The sequence below is a fragment of the Geotrypetes seraphini genome, chromosome 5, assembly GCF_902459505.1.
Source record: "Geotrypetes seraphini chromosome 5, aGeoSer1.1, whole genome shotgun sequence".
Taxonomy (NCBI): domain Eukaryota; kingdom Metazoa; phylum Chordata; class Amphibia; order Gymnophiona; family Dermophiidae; genus Geotrypetes; species Geotrypetes seraphini.
In genome coordinates, this window is record NC_047088.1 from 96,147,434 (window position 1) to 96,167,014 (window position 19,581).

General features: G+C 42.4%; 1 protein-coding gene across 7 annotated transcripts in view; it reads left to right on the top strand.

Annotated features, from left to right (window-relative positions):
* Positions 1-19,581, top strand: part of CEP43 (centrosomal protein 43) — a 180,306-nt gene that overhangs the window by 71,324 nt on the left and 89,401 nt on the right. For 6 of the 7 annotated variants that reach the window (XM_033944335.1, XM_033944329.1, XM_033944334.1 and 3 more), the window contains exon 8: positions 2,518-2,577. The exons of the other annotated variant lie outside the window; for it this stretch is intronic. In XM_033944335.1, the coding sequence (XP_033800226.1) occupies positions 2,518-2,577 (60 nt within the window). The remainder of the gene's footprint in view (positions 1-2,517; positions 2,578-19,581) is intronic. 7 annotated transcript variants of the gene reach the window in all.

A 19,581-nucleotide genomic window follows, 5' to 3' on the forward strand; every position in this document is an offset into this window, starting at 1 on the left:
TCTTCATTAAAAAGTCACTAATCTCTTGGTTACTGTGGTGGATAAATCCCCCTCTTCATTTTCATTTCCTTTCTGCAAAGAATGTTCAGTGGCTTTGGTAAAGACTACTGCAAAGATAATCTAGGAGCCAGTTACAAATATCCATCCCAAACTTCTCCAGATGTCATAATCTACTCTATTCTTCTCGCTATGCCATGGTAATGAGTCTTCTCAGAATCCAGTTTAACTCTTTTATGTTTTTATTGGACTGCTTTTTCGTCTGTCTTCTCCCTCTCCCATTCTTGGGTTGTAATGTATTATTTACAATATTTGTAACTCACTATCTTCTCGAAAGCAAGAAGATGGGACTTTACTTGAACATCAAGAAGACCAAAATCATGACTACCACCAACAAGAAAATCCACATAAAGATCAACAGTGAAGAAATAGAAGTGGTTAACAGGGGTCCCTCATTAATCACAGTGGCGGTTCGACAGCAGAGATCAAGCGTTGATTAGCACTGGGGAGTACAGCCATGGTGAGCGTGGACCAAATATGGACGTGCAAGGACATCTCAGTCACCATCAAACAGAGTGATCACTGCCATTGTGTTCCTAATTAAGACATATGGCTGCGAGACATGGACACTCACAAAAGCAGATAGAAGAAAAATTGATGCTTTTGAGCTGTGGTGCTTGAGAAGACTTCTACGAATCCCATGGACATTTAGGATCACCAGTAAAGATGTTCTTGATCACATAAACCCAGAGTTGTTCCTGGAAGGCAGAACTGACCTATTTTGGACATGTGTTGAGGGCGAATTCACTAGAAAAGGAGGTGCTACTTGGAATAGTCAGTAGTAAAAGGAAGCAAGGGAGACCAAAGTCCCTTTGGTAGTAACTCACTAATCCAAAAAATGCATTTGATCAGAGGCTCACAAAAATATAAAATACATTAATTTTTTTGTTTGAAATATTTTAATTGAACAAACTAAACAACAAGGTGCAATACAAACATCAGTGAGTGTAGCGACAAGGAATACATATTTGTCAGGTGAAATCACAGAACAGATAGCACTGTGAGAGAGAAATGTAAATTCTTAACGGATCCTGAGCATTTACCTCGCCAGCCCACGGTAAAAACCTCTGTCCCAGCTTTGTAAAAGCTGGAGTATATTTGAATAGAAATCTCACCAAACATCACATGGTCTGGGAAATTATTATTATTATTGAGAATTTCTATACCGCTACTAATGACTGAGGAGTCAATTCAGAGCGGCCTACATGAGCCTCTGCAAAGGCACTCTACTACATGAGCTTTTGTAAAGATGTTATGATACATTAGCTTCTATAGAGATGTTACCATAAGGAGTTGTGAGGTGTTACAATACATGGCTTTCATACAGAGTTGCATAGAGCTTCTGTGAAGTGTTACAATACATGAGCTCTATACTGAAATACACGGAGCTCTGTGGTGGTGTTAAGGTTAATACCGGCATGATTATGCCATAATCCATCATTCTACTTGAAATGGAGATATTTGTCTGAACTTCTATCAAATTATGTTTTCAAAAAGTTAACCATCAGGTCAGCCAGTCACGTTAGTGTGGTCTGAATGAAAGTGTAAAGCTTAAGAATAAATAAAACTCCAAAATTTATTTGTATTATTATTTTTTTTAATAGAGAGAGTAAGTAAGAACTGAGGATAAAACAGAAACTTATGGAACACCATTCTGAACCTCACCTTTCTGGACACCCCGATTCAACCAGATCTGATGAGTATGGCCAGATTCAAAATATCTAAATACTATTCAGCCCATTTCAGGTTCAAGCATGAAGATTATCGATTCTCTAACTGACTCAAATGCTTAAGAAATATCTACAAACAAGAAAACACACCATTCTAGATTTCTCTAAATAGCAAAATGACAAGTGGAAACTAACAGATCGCAGAACTATAACCATACATCACATTGATGGGCAGATATCTAAATCATCATGACCATCAATAACCTTCTGTAATACCATCTCAATGATTTTACCCAATAGCAGAAGGATAAAGAAAGGCTGAGAGTTTCATGTCAGGGTCTGAGTAGGCATTTTAAAAGTTAATTGAACACTAGCCTGTTTCAGAAAAGCCAGGAAAAGACCCTTCCTGTGGTAGAGACTTGTACATAAAAAAAATTAAATCAGTTCAGTCCCTTTGATTGTACTAAATGTACAAGCTTCAAGTGCAGAAGTGGTGTTATTCATAGACTGTAGTAACTTTTATTGTCTCTCGCTCACTTAATTATTTTGGCCATCCTAAAAGCCAGATCTGTTTAAAGCCCTTGAGTGCATAGCTTTGCTGCTTGACCTATTCAATAATCTGCACAGATGGCTTGAGTGGATTCTGTATGAGATAGCTACCTTTCCAGAAGGACCCAGGCACAAGTTCTCTCAGTGGTAACCATTTTTAATAGGTTTCCTTTTTTGAGTGAACATACTGAATTGGGTTTTGTTCATGTGATGATAAATCGTGTTTTATTCTTATGCTTAGATACCAAGGTTTAAAGGACTTCATAAACATTCAGAGATCATGGACAAGAATAATGAACAGGTAAAATGCATGAGGATAGAAAGGCTGTTGAGATCTTTTTTGGGGGTCTCTCTTATACAAACACTTATGTTTTAAGAAAGCTATTTAATTGTTTATGATTAGAACAAGTAATCATTTCTAAAATGCCAGCAATAATGTATGTATTGCTGCATTAACATACATATAAATGTAGAGGACAGCTTTTTTCCCTTTTGATGATCATATTCTGCCTTTTAATAGCCTTCTAGTTACATAGCTTGACACAAAGTACAGATTGAAAAACCTTTAACGCTCCCATATGCCTGATGCTGCTTTTTTTTTTTAACTAAATTAAAGGACTTTCTATTTTAATTTAAAATTTCAATTTATAGACCTTGTCATCTTCAAAGAAGAAGCTCGATACGGTTTACAATAAATAGTAATAAAGAAAAAAAAGAGAAAAAAATTAAGCAAGTATACAACAAGTATGACTACTAAGAATCTCTAGATCCAACAACCAGATCAGTGCGCTGTTCAACATCTGGCGCTCCCTAACTACAAAAAAAGACCCATCTTTGCTCCCACCATCTCTATCAGCCGATGCCCTTGCAAATTTCTTTAATTTCTAAGATGCTCTTTCCCTCCCACAGTCTCCTACAATTCCCTGACCTCTATTGATCTCAACCCTACCTTACCTGTATCCACCCCCATTCCTGCCGACAGATCCTGGACCGCCTTCGAGCTTGTCTCCGAACCGCAAGTCTCCAAACTCTGCCTCAAACTAAAAACTTGCAAGTGCATTTTGGATCCTTTCCCCTCCTATCTATTCGAGAATATCCCTACACAGGCCATCGCTTCCCTCACCGAACTTATAAACTCTGCCCTAACATCGGGCCTCTTCTCCCCCGATATGGAACACATTTCATTGTCCCCTCTACTGAAAAAGGCTGACCTTGATCCCTCCATTCCATCAAATTACCGTCCTATAGCAAATATCCCTCTCCTAACCAAGTTATTAGAATCCATCATATCCACCCAACTCTCATCCTACCTAGAAAGATTCTCTATCCTCCTACCCCACCAATTCGGCTTCAGACCCAACTTCAGCACCGAATCCCTCCTGGCCTCACTAATCTCTAAGGTGCAACAACTCCATTCTCGTAACAAATTTGCTGTTCTTCTTCAATTCGACCTCTCCGCAGCCTTCGATGTCGTTCACCACGACATCCTAATCTTCCAACTCTCCGAAATAGGCATAAGCTCCACAGTCCTAGATTGGTTCTCGAAATTCCTATGCTTCCGCTCCTACACCGTTAACACAAACGGTACCTCATCCCCCGCCTGGAAGCCGAAATGTGGAGTCCCGCAAGGCTCACCCCTCTCCCCTATCCTTTTCAACATCTACATGTCCTCTCTGAAACTCCTTCATCTATCCCCCCTAGAAACTCTCTACTCCTATGCTGACGACATCCTCATCCTCCTCGAGACCGACTCGAACCTCTCTAACCTCGCTGAGAACATATCCACTTGTATTACGAACCTCCAATCCTGGGCCCAATCTGTACAAATGAAACTGAATGAGTCCAAAACAAAACTACTCTGGCTCGGCTCAATTTCAGATCATTTACCCACCTCCATCCCACTACCTTCCGGCCCCACTCTTCAGCTTGAGTTTTCCAGCAAAGTCCTAGGCATCATCTTAGACTCCTCTTTCTCCTTCAATGATCACCTCAACTCCCTGGTAAAAAAATGCTTCTTTAGCCTCCATATGTTGAGGAAAGTAAGATCCTGCTTTCATCATTCTCATTTCGCCATCCTCGTTCAATCCACCATCCTCTCTAGACTGGACTACTGCAACTCCATCTATATAAGCCTAACTAAGAAAAACCTCCATAGACTTCAGCTAATTCAGAACGCCGCGGCCAAGCTTATTTTCTCAAAAGGAAAGTTCGACCACGTCTCCCCACTCCTCTCCAAGCTTCACTGGCTCCCAGTATACTCCAGAGTCCTCTATAAATGTGCCTGCATAGCCTTCAAGATTCTACATGGTGTCCTTCCTCCCGTTATCCCACTCCTTTGGAATTCCTCAAACCTGCTCTCTACTAGATCCTCCCAAAAACTGAAACTATCTTTCCCATATATAAAAGGTATATCCCGCGCAGGAAAACTTGGAACATCCCTCCCTTTTAGAACCACAGAACTCTGGAACAACTTCTCATCCCCGCTCAGAAATTCTAGCTCCTTCCAATCCTTCCGCAAACACTTGAAAACTTGGCTCTTTTCAAAAATCTAATCACCTCCCGTTCTCTAGTACCCTGTCCCTCTCTATCTTCTCAGTCCCTCTCCTATATCCCTTCTTTGTAGTTCCTTTCCTCTCAACCTCTGTAAACCGTGCCGAGCTCTGCGCTTGCGGAGATGGTGCGGTATACAAACCTAAGGTTTAGTTTAGTTTAAGAATGGTTACCAAAATACTTTGTGGATAGAATTGTTTTTAAAGTTTTTCAAAAGAGTTGAAAAGAACCTAAAACCCTTAGAACAGGGATGTCAAATTCAATCACATAAGGGGTCGAAATCTATAACACAGGCTAAGTTGCGGGCTGAATTTTTAAATAAAAATTACTTAGTATTAATAAAAGATATTTAGTATTAGTAGAAGTATAGATCCTTCCTCACCCTCAGACACCTGTGGCACGGTCAGGCACTTGTGTGGAATGCCCTGCCCCAACCTAGCTGTTACATTGGGACTTGAGCCTGCAAATGGATTCTGAGGCAGCATAGTGAGGAGCTTGGGGTAGCACGTTCAGACATTTGGAGCACCATTGGGATGGGGCTGTACAGTGAGGCACTTAGATGCGGCACAGTCACCGCAGGCCACATAAAATGGCCAGGCGGGCCGGATTCGGACCCCGGGCCTTGTGTTTGACATGTGTGCCTTAGAAAAAGAGGCATTCCATAGATCTGATAATTTGAAAATGAAAGAATTTACAAGCAGATTTTACTCCCTCAAATGAGGGAAAGAAGAGTTTAAATCTTTGAGTACTTCTAGCAGGATGAGCTCTATGAAAATTTTAACATGCTGGATAAAATCTGCCACACTAGTGGGTGATATCGTCTATTCCAATGCAATAGGTGAGACATTCTAGACAGTAGGATTATTTCCCTTTCGCCACATTCTGCAGTTTCGGTACTGTTCATTTTCCTAAATGTTGTTTGGTTGTGTGTTGTTTTTTTTAAATATAGTCATGGAGTTGTTTAAAAACAACTCCTTTCATTATTTTTTATATAAACAATAGATTGGCAACTGGCTGATAATTTGCCATATCTAAAGTGGATAGGAGGAGGAGTGTGTGGCGCAGTGGTTGGATCTACAGCCTCAGCATGACCTGGTGGTTTTACCCTCAGTCACTCTGCCAGGGTGTTCCGTTACACATTGCCTCCTGGATTGTGGTCACCACGGATGCCAGCCTTTGGGGCTGGGGGGCTCACTGTGATCATCGTCTCCTTCAGGGCTGTTGGACTTGGTCGCAGAGAAAGTGGCCCATCAACCGGCTGGAGCTCCGGGCCATTCGTCTAGCCCTGAAAGACCTGCAGAAGACCCTGGAAGGGCAGGCTGTCTGGGTCATTTCCGACAATGTGACGGCGGTGGCCTTTGTCAATCAACAAGGAGGAACCAAGAGCTCTCTTGGCTCATGAGGCCCATCTTCTTTTCCTTTGGGTGGAACATCATATTCTGGCACTGATGGTGGCCCATGTGGCTGGAGTGGACATTGTTCAGGTAGACTACCTCAGTTTTTAGACTCTAGATCCCAGAGAGTGGGCCCTCTCGCATCAGGCATTTTGGGCAATCATAAGATACTGGGGGCAGCCCCACATCAACCTCATGGCCACGGCACAGAACAAGAAGATGCCACACTTCTTCAGCCGCAGATCAGAGTACAGAAGCGAGGGGCTCGATGCTTTCATATAACCGTGGCTTCCAGATGTTCTTTATGTCTTTTCACCCTGGCTGATGATTGGCTTGGTTCTTCGAAGGCTTGCGAATCATCCCTGCTGTATCGTTTTCGAAAGAGTTTGTAAATATGGTCCACTTATTATGGGAATAGCTCCTGACCTCATTTGAAACCTATGTTGGCGGTTAATGGTACTGTTTAGTTCAGTGGTCTCAAACTCGCGGCCCGCCAGGTACTATTTTGAGGCCCTCAGTATGTTTATCATAATCACAAAAGTAAAATAAACAGTTTCTTGATCATATGTCTCTTTAGCTATAAATTACAATATTATTATTAAGACTTAGCCAAAAGGAAAGATTTATAAACTATAGAGTTTTACCTCATGCAAAATTGTCATTTCTTTAATAAGACATTAACTATTTTTTTCTGCGGCCCTCCAAGTACCTACAAATCCAAAATGTGGCCCTGCAAAAGGTTTGAGATTGAGACCACTGGTTTAGTTGGTTTGAGCAGAACAGTAGTTTAGCATGTTGTTACAGATATCTCTACTTCACAGATGGTAGTGCCTTTCTATGCTTGGGTACAGACTGATGGGAGGCGCTAAGCTAGCCTGTGAAGTGCACTAGAGGTGGAGTGAAAAAGGTAGAGTGGATTTCTTCTCCTTTAGAAATGCTGAGGAAATATTTTAGAGAAATCTTGTCTTTCTAAAAATAATTGACCACTGGTGATTAGAGCTATATTCTTATCAGCCTCAGTATTCAATACTGCTGGAAGAGAAGTGGAACAAGTAGTGGGTTGGGGAGAACCTCTGAATGTTAGTTTCTTGAGATCACAATATCTCTCCCTTTATTTATTTGACTAAAAACAGCAGCAAAACAATAAATGAGATGGTGAACCAAAATTATATGCAGTATTCGTGGAAGTCCTAGAGGAGGAAAATGAGTGCAGGAGAATTGGTGATATCACGTCTAGGGCAGAGCCAGGAGAGCATGGCTGCTGCATTCGCAGTGGCCCTGGAGGAGGGAAACAAGCACAGGGCAATTGGTGATGACATGTTTTAAAGGGGACTAAAGTCTAAAATACCTTACAGTAATTAGAAACCAATAAAACTTAAAAGATGACACTAAAATATAAAGCATATGAAAATAATACACATAATTTCATAAGATTACATTTCATAAATATATAAATAGTTGATAAAATAGATATATAAATCATTCATACACCCAATAACTTAAATACATAGCAAACATACATAGCATCAAATCATAATAATATAAATCTAATCACATTTGACCACATAAACAATGTTGCAAAAACCACCTCAGATTCTTTTTGTGAGTCCCATGGGAGCAACAGAATTAAATTGAAAAATAAAATGTTCAGCTTGGAGAAGCAATCTATCAATATCGTCTCCTCTTCAATGGTTTCTAAGTCTTTGTAACACAATAAAACCTCAAAACAGATGCTTTGTCCTGTCATGTATGCTATCAACGGCTTTTCAGATAGCTTCCTTTTGATGGCACTCCTGTGTTCTACTATACATTTTTGAAAGGCCCTCTTAGTTTTGCCAATGTACACGCGGATAAGTAATCACATAAAAAACCTTCTCGTGCTTTGCAATTAGAATACTGATGTAACTCATATTACTCACCAGACCTTGAATTCACAAAAATATATGCCTTCAAATTCACATTACATACAGTGCAGTTCAAACAAGGAACGTGCCCCGTCCCTCCCAGATCTTTCTTTTGAAGCTTGGGGTAAGCATGATGAAGCTATTAGTAGAGCATTTCTAGGTAAAGTTTCAAGCCCTCACAACACCTTCTCTGATCAATCTTTCTGGATAGCCTTTTTCATAAAATCCAGAGGCCATCATCCTAATTTAATTTTTTGCATCTAAAAGGTTCAAAACAAATCCTTTTGACTCTCAGAAACTGACTGTATGGAAGATTGCATTTTGAGTACTTTGCTGTGACAGCTGTTATAATGCCAAAGCTTATTCATATCAGTGGGCTTACGATACATAGTAGTTAAGAACACAAGAGAATAGCATTACTGGGTTAGACCAATGGTCCATCAAGCTCAGTAACCCATCATCACGGTGGCCAATCTAGGTCACTAGTACCAGGCAAAACCCAAAGAATAGCAACACTCCATGCTACTGATCCAGGGCCAAGTAGTGGCTTCCCCATGTCTTTCTCAATAACAGACTATGGACTTTTCCTCCAGGAAATTGTTAAAACTTTTCTTAAAACCAGCTATGCTATCCACTCTTACTACAACCTCTGGTAATGCATTCTGAGCTTAACTATTCTCTGAGTGGAAAAATATTTACTCTTATTGGTTTTAGTATAAATCATGTTTTATTGGCACATCATCAGTGAATACACAAGACAACACGACCATACAACAAGGTCGCGAACATCAAATGTACCATCAAACACAGTTTCAACCCCAACCAAAGGATCCCCCCAATCCCCACCCACTCCAAATCCCAAACCCCCACCCCAACCCAAACCCACACCATGAGACCCAATCCATACCCAAAAAAAAAAACCCCCCCAGCAAGAAAGGATTATGCTGAGCATGCTGTACTCTTATTGGTTTTAAAAGTATTTCCCTATAACTTCATTGAGTGTCCTCTATTTGTAAATTTTGATGGAGTGAAAAATCGATCCACTTGAACCCGTTTTACTCCACTCAGGATTTTGTAGACTTCAATCATATCTCCCCTCAGCTGTCTCTTTTCCAAACTGAAGAGCCCTAACCTTTTTAGTCTTTCCTCATACGAGAGGAGTTCCATCCCCTTTATCATCTTGATCGCTCTTCTTTGATCCTTTTCTAGTGCCGCTATCTTTCTTGAGATAAGGAGACCAGAACTGAATGTCCAGGTGAGGTTGCACCATGGAGTGATAGAGAGGCATTATAACATTCTTAGGGGTTCTTTTACTAAGGTGCGCTAACTGATTTAGCGCGTGCTAAATCAGTTAGCGCACCTTAGTAAAAGGAACCCTTAGTCTTGTTAACCATCCTTTTTTAAAATAATTCCCAGCATCTTGTTTGCTTTTTTGGCTGCCACCACACATTGAGCAGACTGACACCAAGATCTTTTTCTTGGGCGCCAACCCCAAAGGTGGATCTAGCATCTGGTAACTGTAATTTGGGTTATTCTTTCCAATGTGCATCACTTTGCATTTGTCCACATTAAATTTCATCTGCCACTTGGATGCCCAGTCTTCCAATTTCCTAAGGTCTTTCTGCAATTTTTCACAATATGCATGCGGTTCAACAACTTTGAACAGTTTAGTGTCATCTGCAAATTTAATCACCGCCATGTGAGGTTCAGTGAGATAGCACGGACCAGGCTGTGAAATTGGAGCTAAGTACTGTTTGTTCCTTTGCAGTATTTATATTTTGGAATTTTTATCACTGTTTTTGGATTTGCATGACCTGTTCCATTGGCATTCATTTTTATTTTTTTTATGTGCTGATTCACTGGAGTTCCATGACTGTCTTCTGTGGTGCTGCTTTAAAGCATCTGCTGCCATGATTGTTTAACTTACATTGGATCTCCATTTGGTGCTTTTTTCCCTGTTGGAAGAGACACATATGTTTTATACGAAGGTGGAGTTTTTTTCTGACCTATGAAAAGAGAGATTGCTTGCTTTCAGCTTTTGCTATTATGTTAAGCTCCTTGATGTTAAGTGAGATCTTTTTATTCTATCTTGGGTGTTTTTGTTTTTTGTTGCCTCACCCTTAATAGAAGATGATAGAGTGTTAGTGTGTATTGTGATAATTCCAATCCTGCCTAGTGTATATTGTTATTGGTAATTGAAATCACCTCTTATTATACTGCTGTCCAATTCACCAGCTTTCCTAATCTCTGAAAACATTTCTTCATCTGTCTGCTTATTCTATCCCGAAGACAGTATAACACTACCTTTATATTCCTTCCCTTCACACATGGAATTTCTATCCATATGGATTTCACACTGTGCTATCTGTCATGCAGAATATTTATTTTATTTGATTCAATTCCCTCTTTAACATATAATTTGTACCCAGGTAATACAGTGTCCCATTGATTGTCCTCCTTCCACCAGGTCTCTGAGATGCCTATTATATCTACCTCATCATTTAGTGCTATGTACTCTTAAGTCTCCTATTTTATTTTTTAGGCTTCTAGCATTTATATACAGACACTTCAAATTGTGTGTTTTTCCCCCCTTGTAACCATAGGCTGCTAAGAAGATGGGGAAAATTTGAGTGTCTTACTCTGCCTTCTTCTTAAACCCTCCTGGCTTTCTTTCACCATTATTGAAACCTCTCTACTGGGACTCCCTAATCATCCTGTTCCAATAGTATCGGTCAAGGATACCTCACACTGAACCATCTGTTTCTGGACAACTATCGGATTTCCCCCGCATCTCAGTTTAAAAGCTGCTCTATCTCCTTTTTAAATGTTATTGCCAGATCTCCGAGCCTCATGTTGTGGTAGACTTGCTAGAGCTGGGATGCACCCTTTGGGTGAGAGGTGATTGGGGAGGGACAGGTGGGAGGGGGATGTTGTACTTTGTTATGTCATGTTTAGTATTTGCTGCTTTGTTTCTTGGAAAATTAATAAAATGTTTCAACACTAAATGTTATTGCCAGCAGCCTGGTTACATTCCGGTTAAGGTAGAGTCCATCCTTTCGGAGTAGGTTCCCCCTTTCCCAGAAGGTAGCCCAGTTCCTAACAAATCTAAATCCCTCATCCCTGCACCATTGTCTCAACCATGCATTTAGACTTCAGAGCTCTGTCTGCCTCTTCGGTCCTGCACATGGAACTGGGAGCATTTCTGAAAAAATACCCTGGAGGATCTGGATTACAGCTTTCTATCTAAGAGCCTAAATTTGGCTTCAGAACCTCCCTCCCACATTTTCCTATGTCATTGGTACCTACATGTACTAAGACAGCTGGCTCCTCCCCAGCACTATTTAAAATCCTATCTAAGTTATGTGTGAGGTCTGCCACCTTCGCACCAGTCGAGCAAGTGACCAGGCGATCCTCTTGCCCTCCAGCCCCCCAGCTATCTACATGCCTAATGATCGAATCACCATTAACAGTTGTCCTAACCCTTCCCATTTGAGCAGAAGCCCCTAGAGAGACATAAGAACATAAGCAGTGCCTCTGCTGGGTCAGATCAGAAGTCCGTCGTGCCCAGCAGTCCGCTCACGTGGCGGCCCATCAGGTCCAGGACCTGTATAGTAATCCTCTATCTATACCCTTCTATCCTCTTTTCCTTTAGGAAATTATCTAATCCTTTCTTGAACCCCAATACTGTACTCTGTCCTATCACACCCTCTGGAAGCGCATTCCAGGTGTCCACCACCCTTTGGATGAAGAAGAACTTCCTAGCATTGGTTCTGAATCTGTCCCCTCTTAATTTTTCTGAATGCCTTCTCGTTCTTGTAGTTCTTGAAAGTTTAAAAAATCTGTCCCTCTCCACTTTCTCTATGCCCTTCATCAGGGGTGCCCAACACGTCGATCGCGATCGACCGGTCGCTCGGGAAGGCAATGCGAGTCGATCACGGAACCCATCCCGGGTTCCGTGATAGACTCATGTTGCCGTCCCGATCGACCAGCCGATCAGCCTTCCTCTCCCTGTGGTTCCCCACCGGTCATCACTTCATGCATACCCATTCTCACTGCGTCCTTCCTTGCCCGACTGCCAGAACCCGTCTTCCTCGCGCGCCTTTGTCCTGGCGCGCTTTTGACCTGATGCCCTTGCTTTGTCCCGTAGAAAATCTTTGATAGACTGGGGGATGATGTCACTTCCTTCGGGAGAAAACGGGAGGGAGGTCTAGGGAAGTCACGTCACTGGAGAGCTGAGCGCCGGCTGCCCCTGGCGGAATCAAGCCGCCAGACTGGAGAAAGGCGGTTCAGGAGCAGGAGGTGCTCTGCCCCAAAATGCAAGAACTGCTGCTGCTCTGGCATATTGAGCCTGAAAATGGGAAGTTGAGGAGGGGGGGGGGGGCTACGCATTTTTGTAAGTGCCGTGCTGAAAGGAGACTGGAACAGCTCTCATGGAAGGATTTATAGACTGGCTTTTTCTTTTCCTCGGCCCTGGGCGTCCGGAGATTTGGGCCTGCAGAAGCCTCGCGCTGACCAGCATTCCTCTCCCCGACGTCAATTCTGACATCGGAGAGGAATTTCTGGGCCAGCCAATCGCTGCCTGGCTGGCCCGGAACTTCCTCTCCCACATCAGAATTGAAGGGGAGCGGAACCCTGGTCAGCGCAAGGCTTCTGCAAAGAAAGCTTGGGGCGGTGGTGGCTTGGAGGCCTGTTTCCCGGTAGCGGTGGAAAACCTAGTGGCTTGGGGGAGGGCAGGGAGAAAGAAACAAAGGGGGCAGGCAGGGAGACAGAAAAAAGGGAAACAGAAAGAAAGAGGGAACAGGGTGACAGAAAGAAAGTGGGCATGGAGAGAAAGAGAAAGAAAGAACAGGAGGCAGGGAGAAAGAAAGAGAAAGTTGGGGGGAGAATGAGGTCTGGAGGAGAGAAAGCATATAGGAGGCTGAAAGAAGGGAAGAAATATTGGATGCAGGAGTGGGCTGAAGTCAGAAGATATCAGAAGAAGAAGTGCAGCCAGAGTGAAGTGAGAAGAAGTCAGAAGAAGAAAGTGCAACCAGAGACTCATGAAATCACCAGACAACAAAAGTAGGAAAAATGATTTTATTTTCAATTTAGTGATCAAAATATGTCCATTTTGAGAATTTATATCTGCTGTTTATATTTTGCACTATGGCTCCCTTTTACTAAACCTCAATAGCGGTTTTTAGCGCAGGGAGCCTATGAGCGTCGAGAGCAACGTGGGGCATTCAGCGCAGCTCCCTGCACTAAAAACTGCTATGTGGTTCAGTAAAAAGGGAGGGGGTATATTTGTCTATTTTTGTATGGCTGTTATTGAGGCGACATTGCATAGTCATTTGCCTTGACCTCTTTGAAAAAAAACCCGGAATATGAATTATAATTAACATTTTCTCTGCCTTTCAGTGTGCTTTGTGGGGTTTTTTAAAAAATTATTTTATTGTTGGTAGATCATTTTGACTTGGTCATTTTAAAAGTAGCTCGCAAGCCCAAAAAGTGTGGGCACCCCTGCCCTTCATGATCTTGTAAGTCTCTATCATATCCCCTCTAAGTCTCTGCTTTGCCAGGGAAAAGAGCCCCAATTTCTCCAATCTTTCAGCGTATGAAAGGTTTTCCATACCTTTTATCAAACGTATCGCTCTCTTCTGAACCCTCTCGAGTATCGCCATATCCTTCTTAAGGTTCGGCGACCAATATTGGACGCAGTACTGCAGATTCGGGCGCACCATTGCCCGATACAACGGCAGGATAACTTCTTTTGTTCTGGTTTAATAACTTTCTGGATTATACCTAGCATTCTATTCGCCTTCTTAGCGGCCGCTGTGCACTGTGCCGACGGCTTCATTGTCTTGTCCACTATTACCCCCAAGTCCCTTTCTTGGGTACTCTCACCCAATAACAGCCCTCCCATCGTATAGCTGTACTTCGGGTTTCTGTTTCCTACATGCAAGACTTTACATTTCTCTACATTAAACTTCACCTTCCATCTCGTCGCCCACTCCCCTAGTTTGTTCAAGTCCCTTTGTAAATCTTCGCAGTCCTCTTTAGTCCTAGCCCCACTAAATAGTTTGGTGTCTGCGAATTTTATTACTTCACACTTCGTCCCTGTTTCTAGATCATTTATAAATACATTAAATAGCAGCATCCGAGCACCGACCCCTGTGGAACACCACTCGTGACCCTCCTCCAGTCCAAGTAGTGGCCGTTCACTCTTACCCTCTGCTTCCAACCTACCAACCAATTCTTGATCCATCTGTGTACGTCTCCTTCCACCCCATGGTTCTTCAGCTTCCGAAGTAGGTGTTCATGGGGTACCTTGTTAAAGGCTTTTTGGAAATCTAAATATACGATGTCTATGGGGTCCCCTTTGTCCATCCGTTTGTTAATTTCTTCGAAGAAGTGCAATAAGTTCGTTAGACATGATCTTCCCTTGCAGAAGCCATGTTGGCTTGTTATCATAAGTTTATTCCTTTCTAGATGCTCATCGATGCTGTCTTTTATCAGCGCTTCTGCCATTTTCCCCGGAACCGAGGTCAGACTTACCAGTCTGTAGTTCCCCGGGTCACCTCTTGATCCCTTTTTAAAGATGGGCGTAACATTGGCTATCTTCCAATCCTCCGGGATCACGCCTGTTTTCAGGGATAGATTACAAACTTGCTGTAGTAGTTCTGCTATTTCCTCCTTTAGTTCTTTCAGTACCCTAGGGTGGATTCTGTCCGGGACCGGGAATTTGTCAGTTTTTAATCTTTCTATCTGCTTGTGTACGTCTTCAAGGCTTACTTCAATGGATGTTAATTTTTCTGCTTGGTCTCCTTTGAAGATTTGTTCAGGTTCCGGTATGTTGGATGTGTCCTTTTTTGTAAATACTGACGAAAAAGAACATGTTTAGCCTTTCCGTGACTTCTTTCTCCTCCTTCACCACTCCTTTCCTATCTCTGTCATCCAGCGGTCCCACCTCCTCCCTAGCCGGCTGCTGCCCTTTAACATATCTGAAGAACTGTTTGAAATTTCCTGCTTCCCCGGCTAGCCTCTCTTCGTATTCTCTTTTTGCTTTTCTAACCACAAGGTGACATTCTTTTTGATGCTTCCTGTGCTCTTTCCAGTTCTCCTCGGTTTTGTACTTTTTCTATTTCCTGAATGAATTCTTTTTATCTCCTATCGCTTTCTTCACTTCTTTAGTTATCCACGCCGGTTCTTTTTGCACCCTTTTCTGAATCTAGGGATATATAGATTTTGCGCCTCGCTCACCATGTGCTTCAATAAAGACCAGGCTTGCTCTACAGTCTGCCATTTCTTTGAGCTGTTCCTAAGTTTCTTCCTTACCATTACCCTCATCGCTTCGTAGTTTCCTTTCTTGAAGTTAAAAGTTGTTACTGTGGTTCTCTTTCCCTTCGGTATTCCTACTTCCACTTTGAACTTGATCATATTGTGATTGCTGTTTCCCAACGGTCCCACTACTTCCACTTCCTTTGCAGGTCCTCTTAGCCCATTAAGGATTAGATCCAGAGTGGCATTCCCTCTCATCGGTTCTCTGACAAGCTGCTCCATGAAGTCTCCAGGAATCCAGTTCCCCAAGCGCATTTTGAGTTTCCAAGACTCCATTCTATCCTGGGATAGTTGAAGTCTCCCATAACAATCATGTTACCGCTTTTACATTCTTGCTTCATCTCGGCATCCATTTCTTCATCGTTGGCTTCGGTTTGCCCAGGTGGACAATAGTACAGGCCTATCTTTATCTCGGGCCCTTTCCTTCCGGGTATTTTAACCCATAGTGATTCCAATTTGTTGGTCGTCGCTGCTGTGTCCACTCTGGTCGAGTGTATGCTTTCTTTTATGTATAGGTTCTATTCCTCCTCCTTTCTGACCTGACCTGTCTTCGTGATAAGAGTTTGTACCCCGACAGTGCTATGTCCCTTTTGTTTTCTTCATTCCACCATGTTTCAGAGACCCCAATGATGTCCAGGTTCTCTTTTCTGGCCACGACTTCTAATTCTCCCATTTTGTAACTTAGGCTCCTTACATTAGTATACATACAATTTAGGTCCTGGTACTTTTTTGTCTTCATTTCCTTTCCCAGTGTTATGATCTTTATTTTCTTCTCCTGTGCTACAGTCTTCTTATCCTCCTCCTCTGGATCAGTCAACTCCTGTGTTTTGCCCGTTGTGTCTTCCCAGCATTTTTCCCACTCAGTATCCTCACGCGATACCTTCTTCCAAATTGTCGACACTTGGTCGACTGTCGGCTTTCCCCTTCTTCTTAGTTTAAAGCCTGTTCTGTTCCTCTCTTGACGTTGTTTGCTAGAAGTCTAGTTCCCGCCGCGCTCAGGTGCAGTCCATCTCTCCTGAAGAGCTTGCTCTTGCCCCCAAATGTTGTCCAGTTCCTCACGAAGTGGAACCCCTCTTCCTCACACCATCTCCTCATCTAAGCATTTATTGATTGTAGTTCCGTCTGCCTTTTCACATCTGCACTCAGTACTGGTAGGATCTCTGAAAACGCTATCTTCTGAGTCCTCATCTTCAACTTCCTTTCCAGAATCTTGAACTGTTCTATTAGTGCCTTTCTACTGTAGTCTCTCCTGCTGACATAATTTGTCCCAATGTGGATCATCATTGTAGTCTCTTCTGTCTCTGCTCCTTCAAGGATCTTTTCAATTTTGTCAACGATGTCCTTTGTTCTCGCTACTGGGAGGCAGGTCACTAGTCGATCCTCTCTCCCACCTGCTATGTGGCTATCTACTTGCCTTAGGATTGAGTCTCCCACTAGGATCGCAGACTTTCCCTTCTTCAGTTTTCGCTCTGGTCGCAGGTCTATGTCTTCGGAGTGCTTCGTTGTTTCTTCTTCTATGTCCTCGGTGTGGTTCGCTGCTGCTTCTTCTTTGTCCTCAGTGTGCTTCGCTGCTTCTTCTTCTGGGCATCAACAAGACTTTTCCTTCCCTTCCTGCGGGATTCCTCTGTGGGTTTCTTCCTTGTAGTCATCTTCCACTTGTTCTCCCTTCCATGTTGGTGTATCTTCATCTTTCCTCTGATGTTCGTGTTCTTCCATCCTCCTCCTGTAGGCCTTTTCAATGAATTCCTCGAGTTCCCTGACTTCTTCCTCAATGTGTCTCTCTCTCACGAAGTCCTTAGCTGTCCTGAATGGGTCTTCTGTGCTGTAAAGTCCTTCCAATTCCTGTATCCTGTCCTTCAGTTGCCTAACTTCCTTCTTCAAGCTTTTCAGCTCCTAACACCAACCGCATACATATGACTGCCTCCCCAAGGGGAGGTAGTCATACATATGACAGACTGTGCAGAACACTGGAAAGCTCATCCTCGGTGCGAGAGGATATTGCATTCCCTGGTGGGCAGGTCCTGGCTACAGGATTATTTCCTACTTCACCAGGGTGGTGATCTCCTTCTAGAAGACCTCTCTCCTCCAACGCGGCACAGGGGCTATCAGACTGGAGGTGGGACTTCTCTGCAACATCCCTGTAGGTCTCCTTATGTACTTCTCTGTCTCCTTCAGCTCCTCCAAGTCTGCTACTCTAGCCTCAAGGGAACATATTCATTCTCCTAGAGCTAGGAGCTCTTTACAGCGAGCACACACACATAACTTCTCACCAACCGGAAGAAAATCATACACGTGACACTCAGTGCAAAAGACTGGATAGCACCCCTCTTGCTACTGAACTACTGTCTGCATCTTATTAAGCTGATTAATTAATTAAACCTTTTTAAGCTACTAAAAAAACTTTTCTCTTTATGCTGATACTACGCTTCTTCACAAATGTATTCTGTTCTTCTCTTGACTATTCAGTGTCTTCCTCACCATCTGTATTCTGTAATTCGCTGACCATCCAGCCCCTTTGATGTAAAATGTTTAAGATTATACATTACATTACATTACATTAGTGATTTCTATTCCGCTTGTGCCTTGCGGTTCTAAGCGGATTACAAGTTGGAAGACTGGACATTTCCAGTAGCATTACAGTACATGTAATCAAGAATGCGTCAAGTTACAATTGTTATTCTGGACTTTTCCAGGAGAAATTGATAGCAGATAGTAGATAGTGATAGGTTGTTTAGACGAATAGAGATAATATTGTCCGGATTCTGTTGTTTAGACGAATAGAGATAATACTGTCCGGAATCAAGGTGTTGCTGGTGGTGGTGGTAGGGTGGTCATGAGAGCATTTTCTAATACTTTTGTGAGGTTATGATGATGGGAAGTGTTTTTTGAAGAGATGAGTTTTGATTTCTTTTCGGAATACTTTAGTGTCTGTTGATTTGGTCAGTAGATTGGTGATGGTAGTATCAATCTTTGCTGCCTGTGTCGCTAAAAGGCTGTCATATAGTTTCTTTCGTCGTGTTCCTTTGAGAGGGGGGTGAATGAATAGGCTCTGAGTTCTCCTTAATCTGTGTGAGAGGTTACGGTGTAGTCTGTTGTTTAGGTAGCTGGGTGCTGTTCCATGTATTACTTTGTATAGTAGACAGTAGAATTTGAACTGGGATCTTGCTTTTATTGGTAGCCAGTGTGAGTCTAGGTATGCTTTGGTGATGTGGTCATATTTGCCTAGTGAGTAGATGATTCTGAGGGCTGTGTTCTGAACTGTCTGTAATTGTTTTATCATGTAGTTTGGGCATGATAGGTATAGGCTGTTACAGTAATCTACAATACTTAGTACTAGGGATTGTACTAATATCTTGTATTGATCTTTGTTGAAGAATTTTCTTATTTTTCTTAGGTTACGTATTGTGAATAAAGCTCTTTGGATGATTTTGTGGATTTGAGATTGCATTGTGCAGTTTCTGTCTAGTTGTATTCCCAGGATCTTGAGTGTACTTTGCATTGGGTACTTGATTGTATTTAATTCTAGTTCTGTGAGAGATGGGTTTTTTTCCTTTTCTAGTAGCAGGAATTTAGTTTTTTCCGGGTTCAGTTTTAGTTTATGACTTGACATCCTTTTTTCTACTGTTTCCATTGTTATTTTCAGGTGGTTTGTGGATAAGGGGTCTTGAATATTAAAGGGGAGGAGGATAGTTATATCATCCGCGTAGCTGAATGATACTGTGTTTAGGGCGTCTAGGGTTATGCCTAGGGATGCTATGAAGAGGTTAAATAATATGGGTGATAATGGTGATCCTTGTGGTACTCCACATAGGTTTGACCATGGGTCGGATATGTGCTCTTTTGATTTGACTTTGTATGTTCGTGTTTTGAGGAAGCTTTGGAACCATTTGTGAACATTACCTGAGATTCCTATTGCGTCTAATATCTGGAGTAGTGTGTGATGGTCAACTAGGTCGAATGCCGCAGAAAGATCGAGTTGAATGAGAAGCAGCTTGTTTCCTTTGCTGAGGTGTTGTCGGGCAATGTCTAATAGTGTTACCAGTAGAGTTTCTGTGCTATGGTTGGATCTGAATCCAGATTGTGATGGATGTAGTATGTGATGGTCTTCAAGGTAGTTGGAGAGGTGTTGTGCGACAAGGC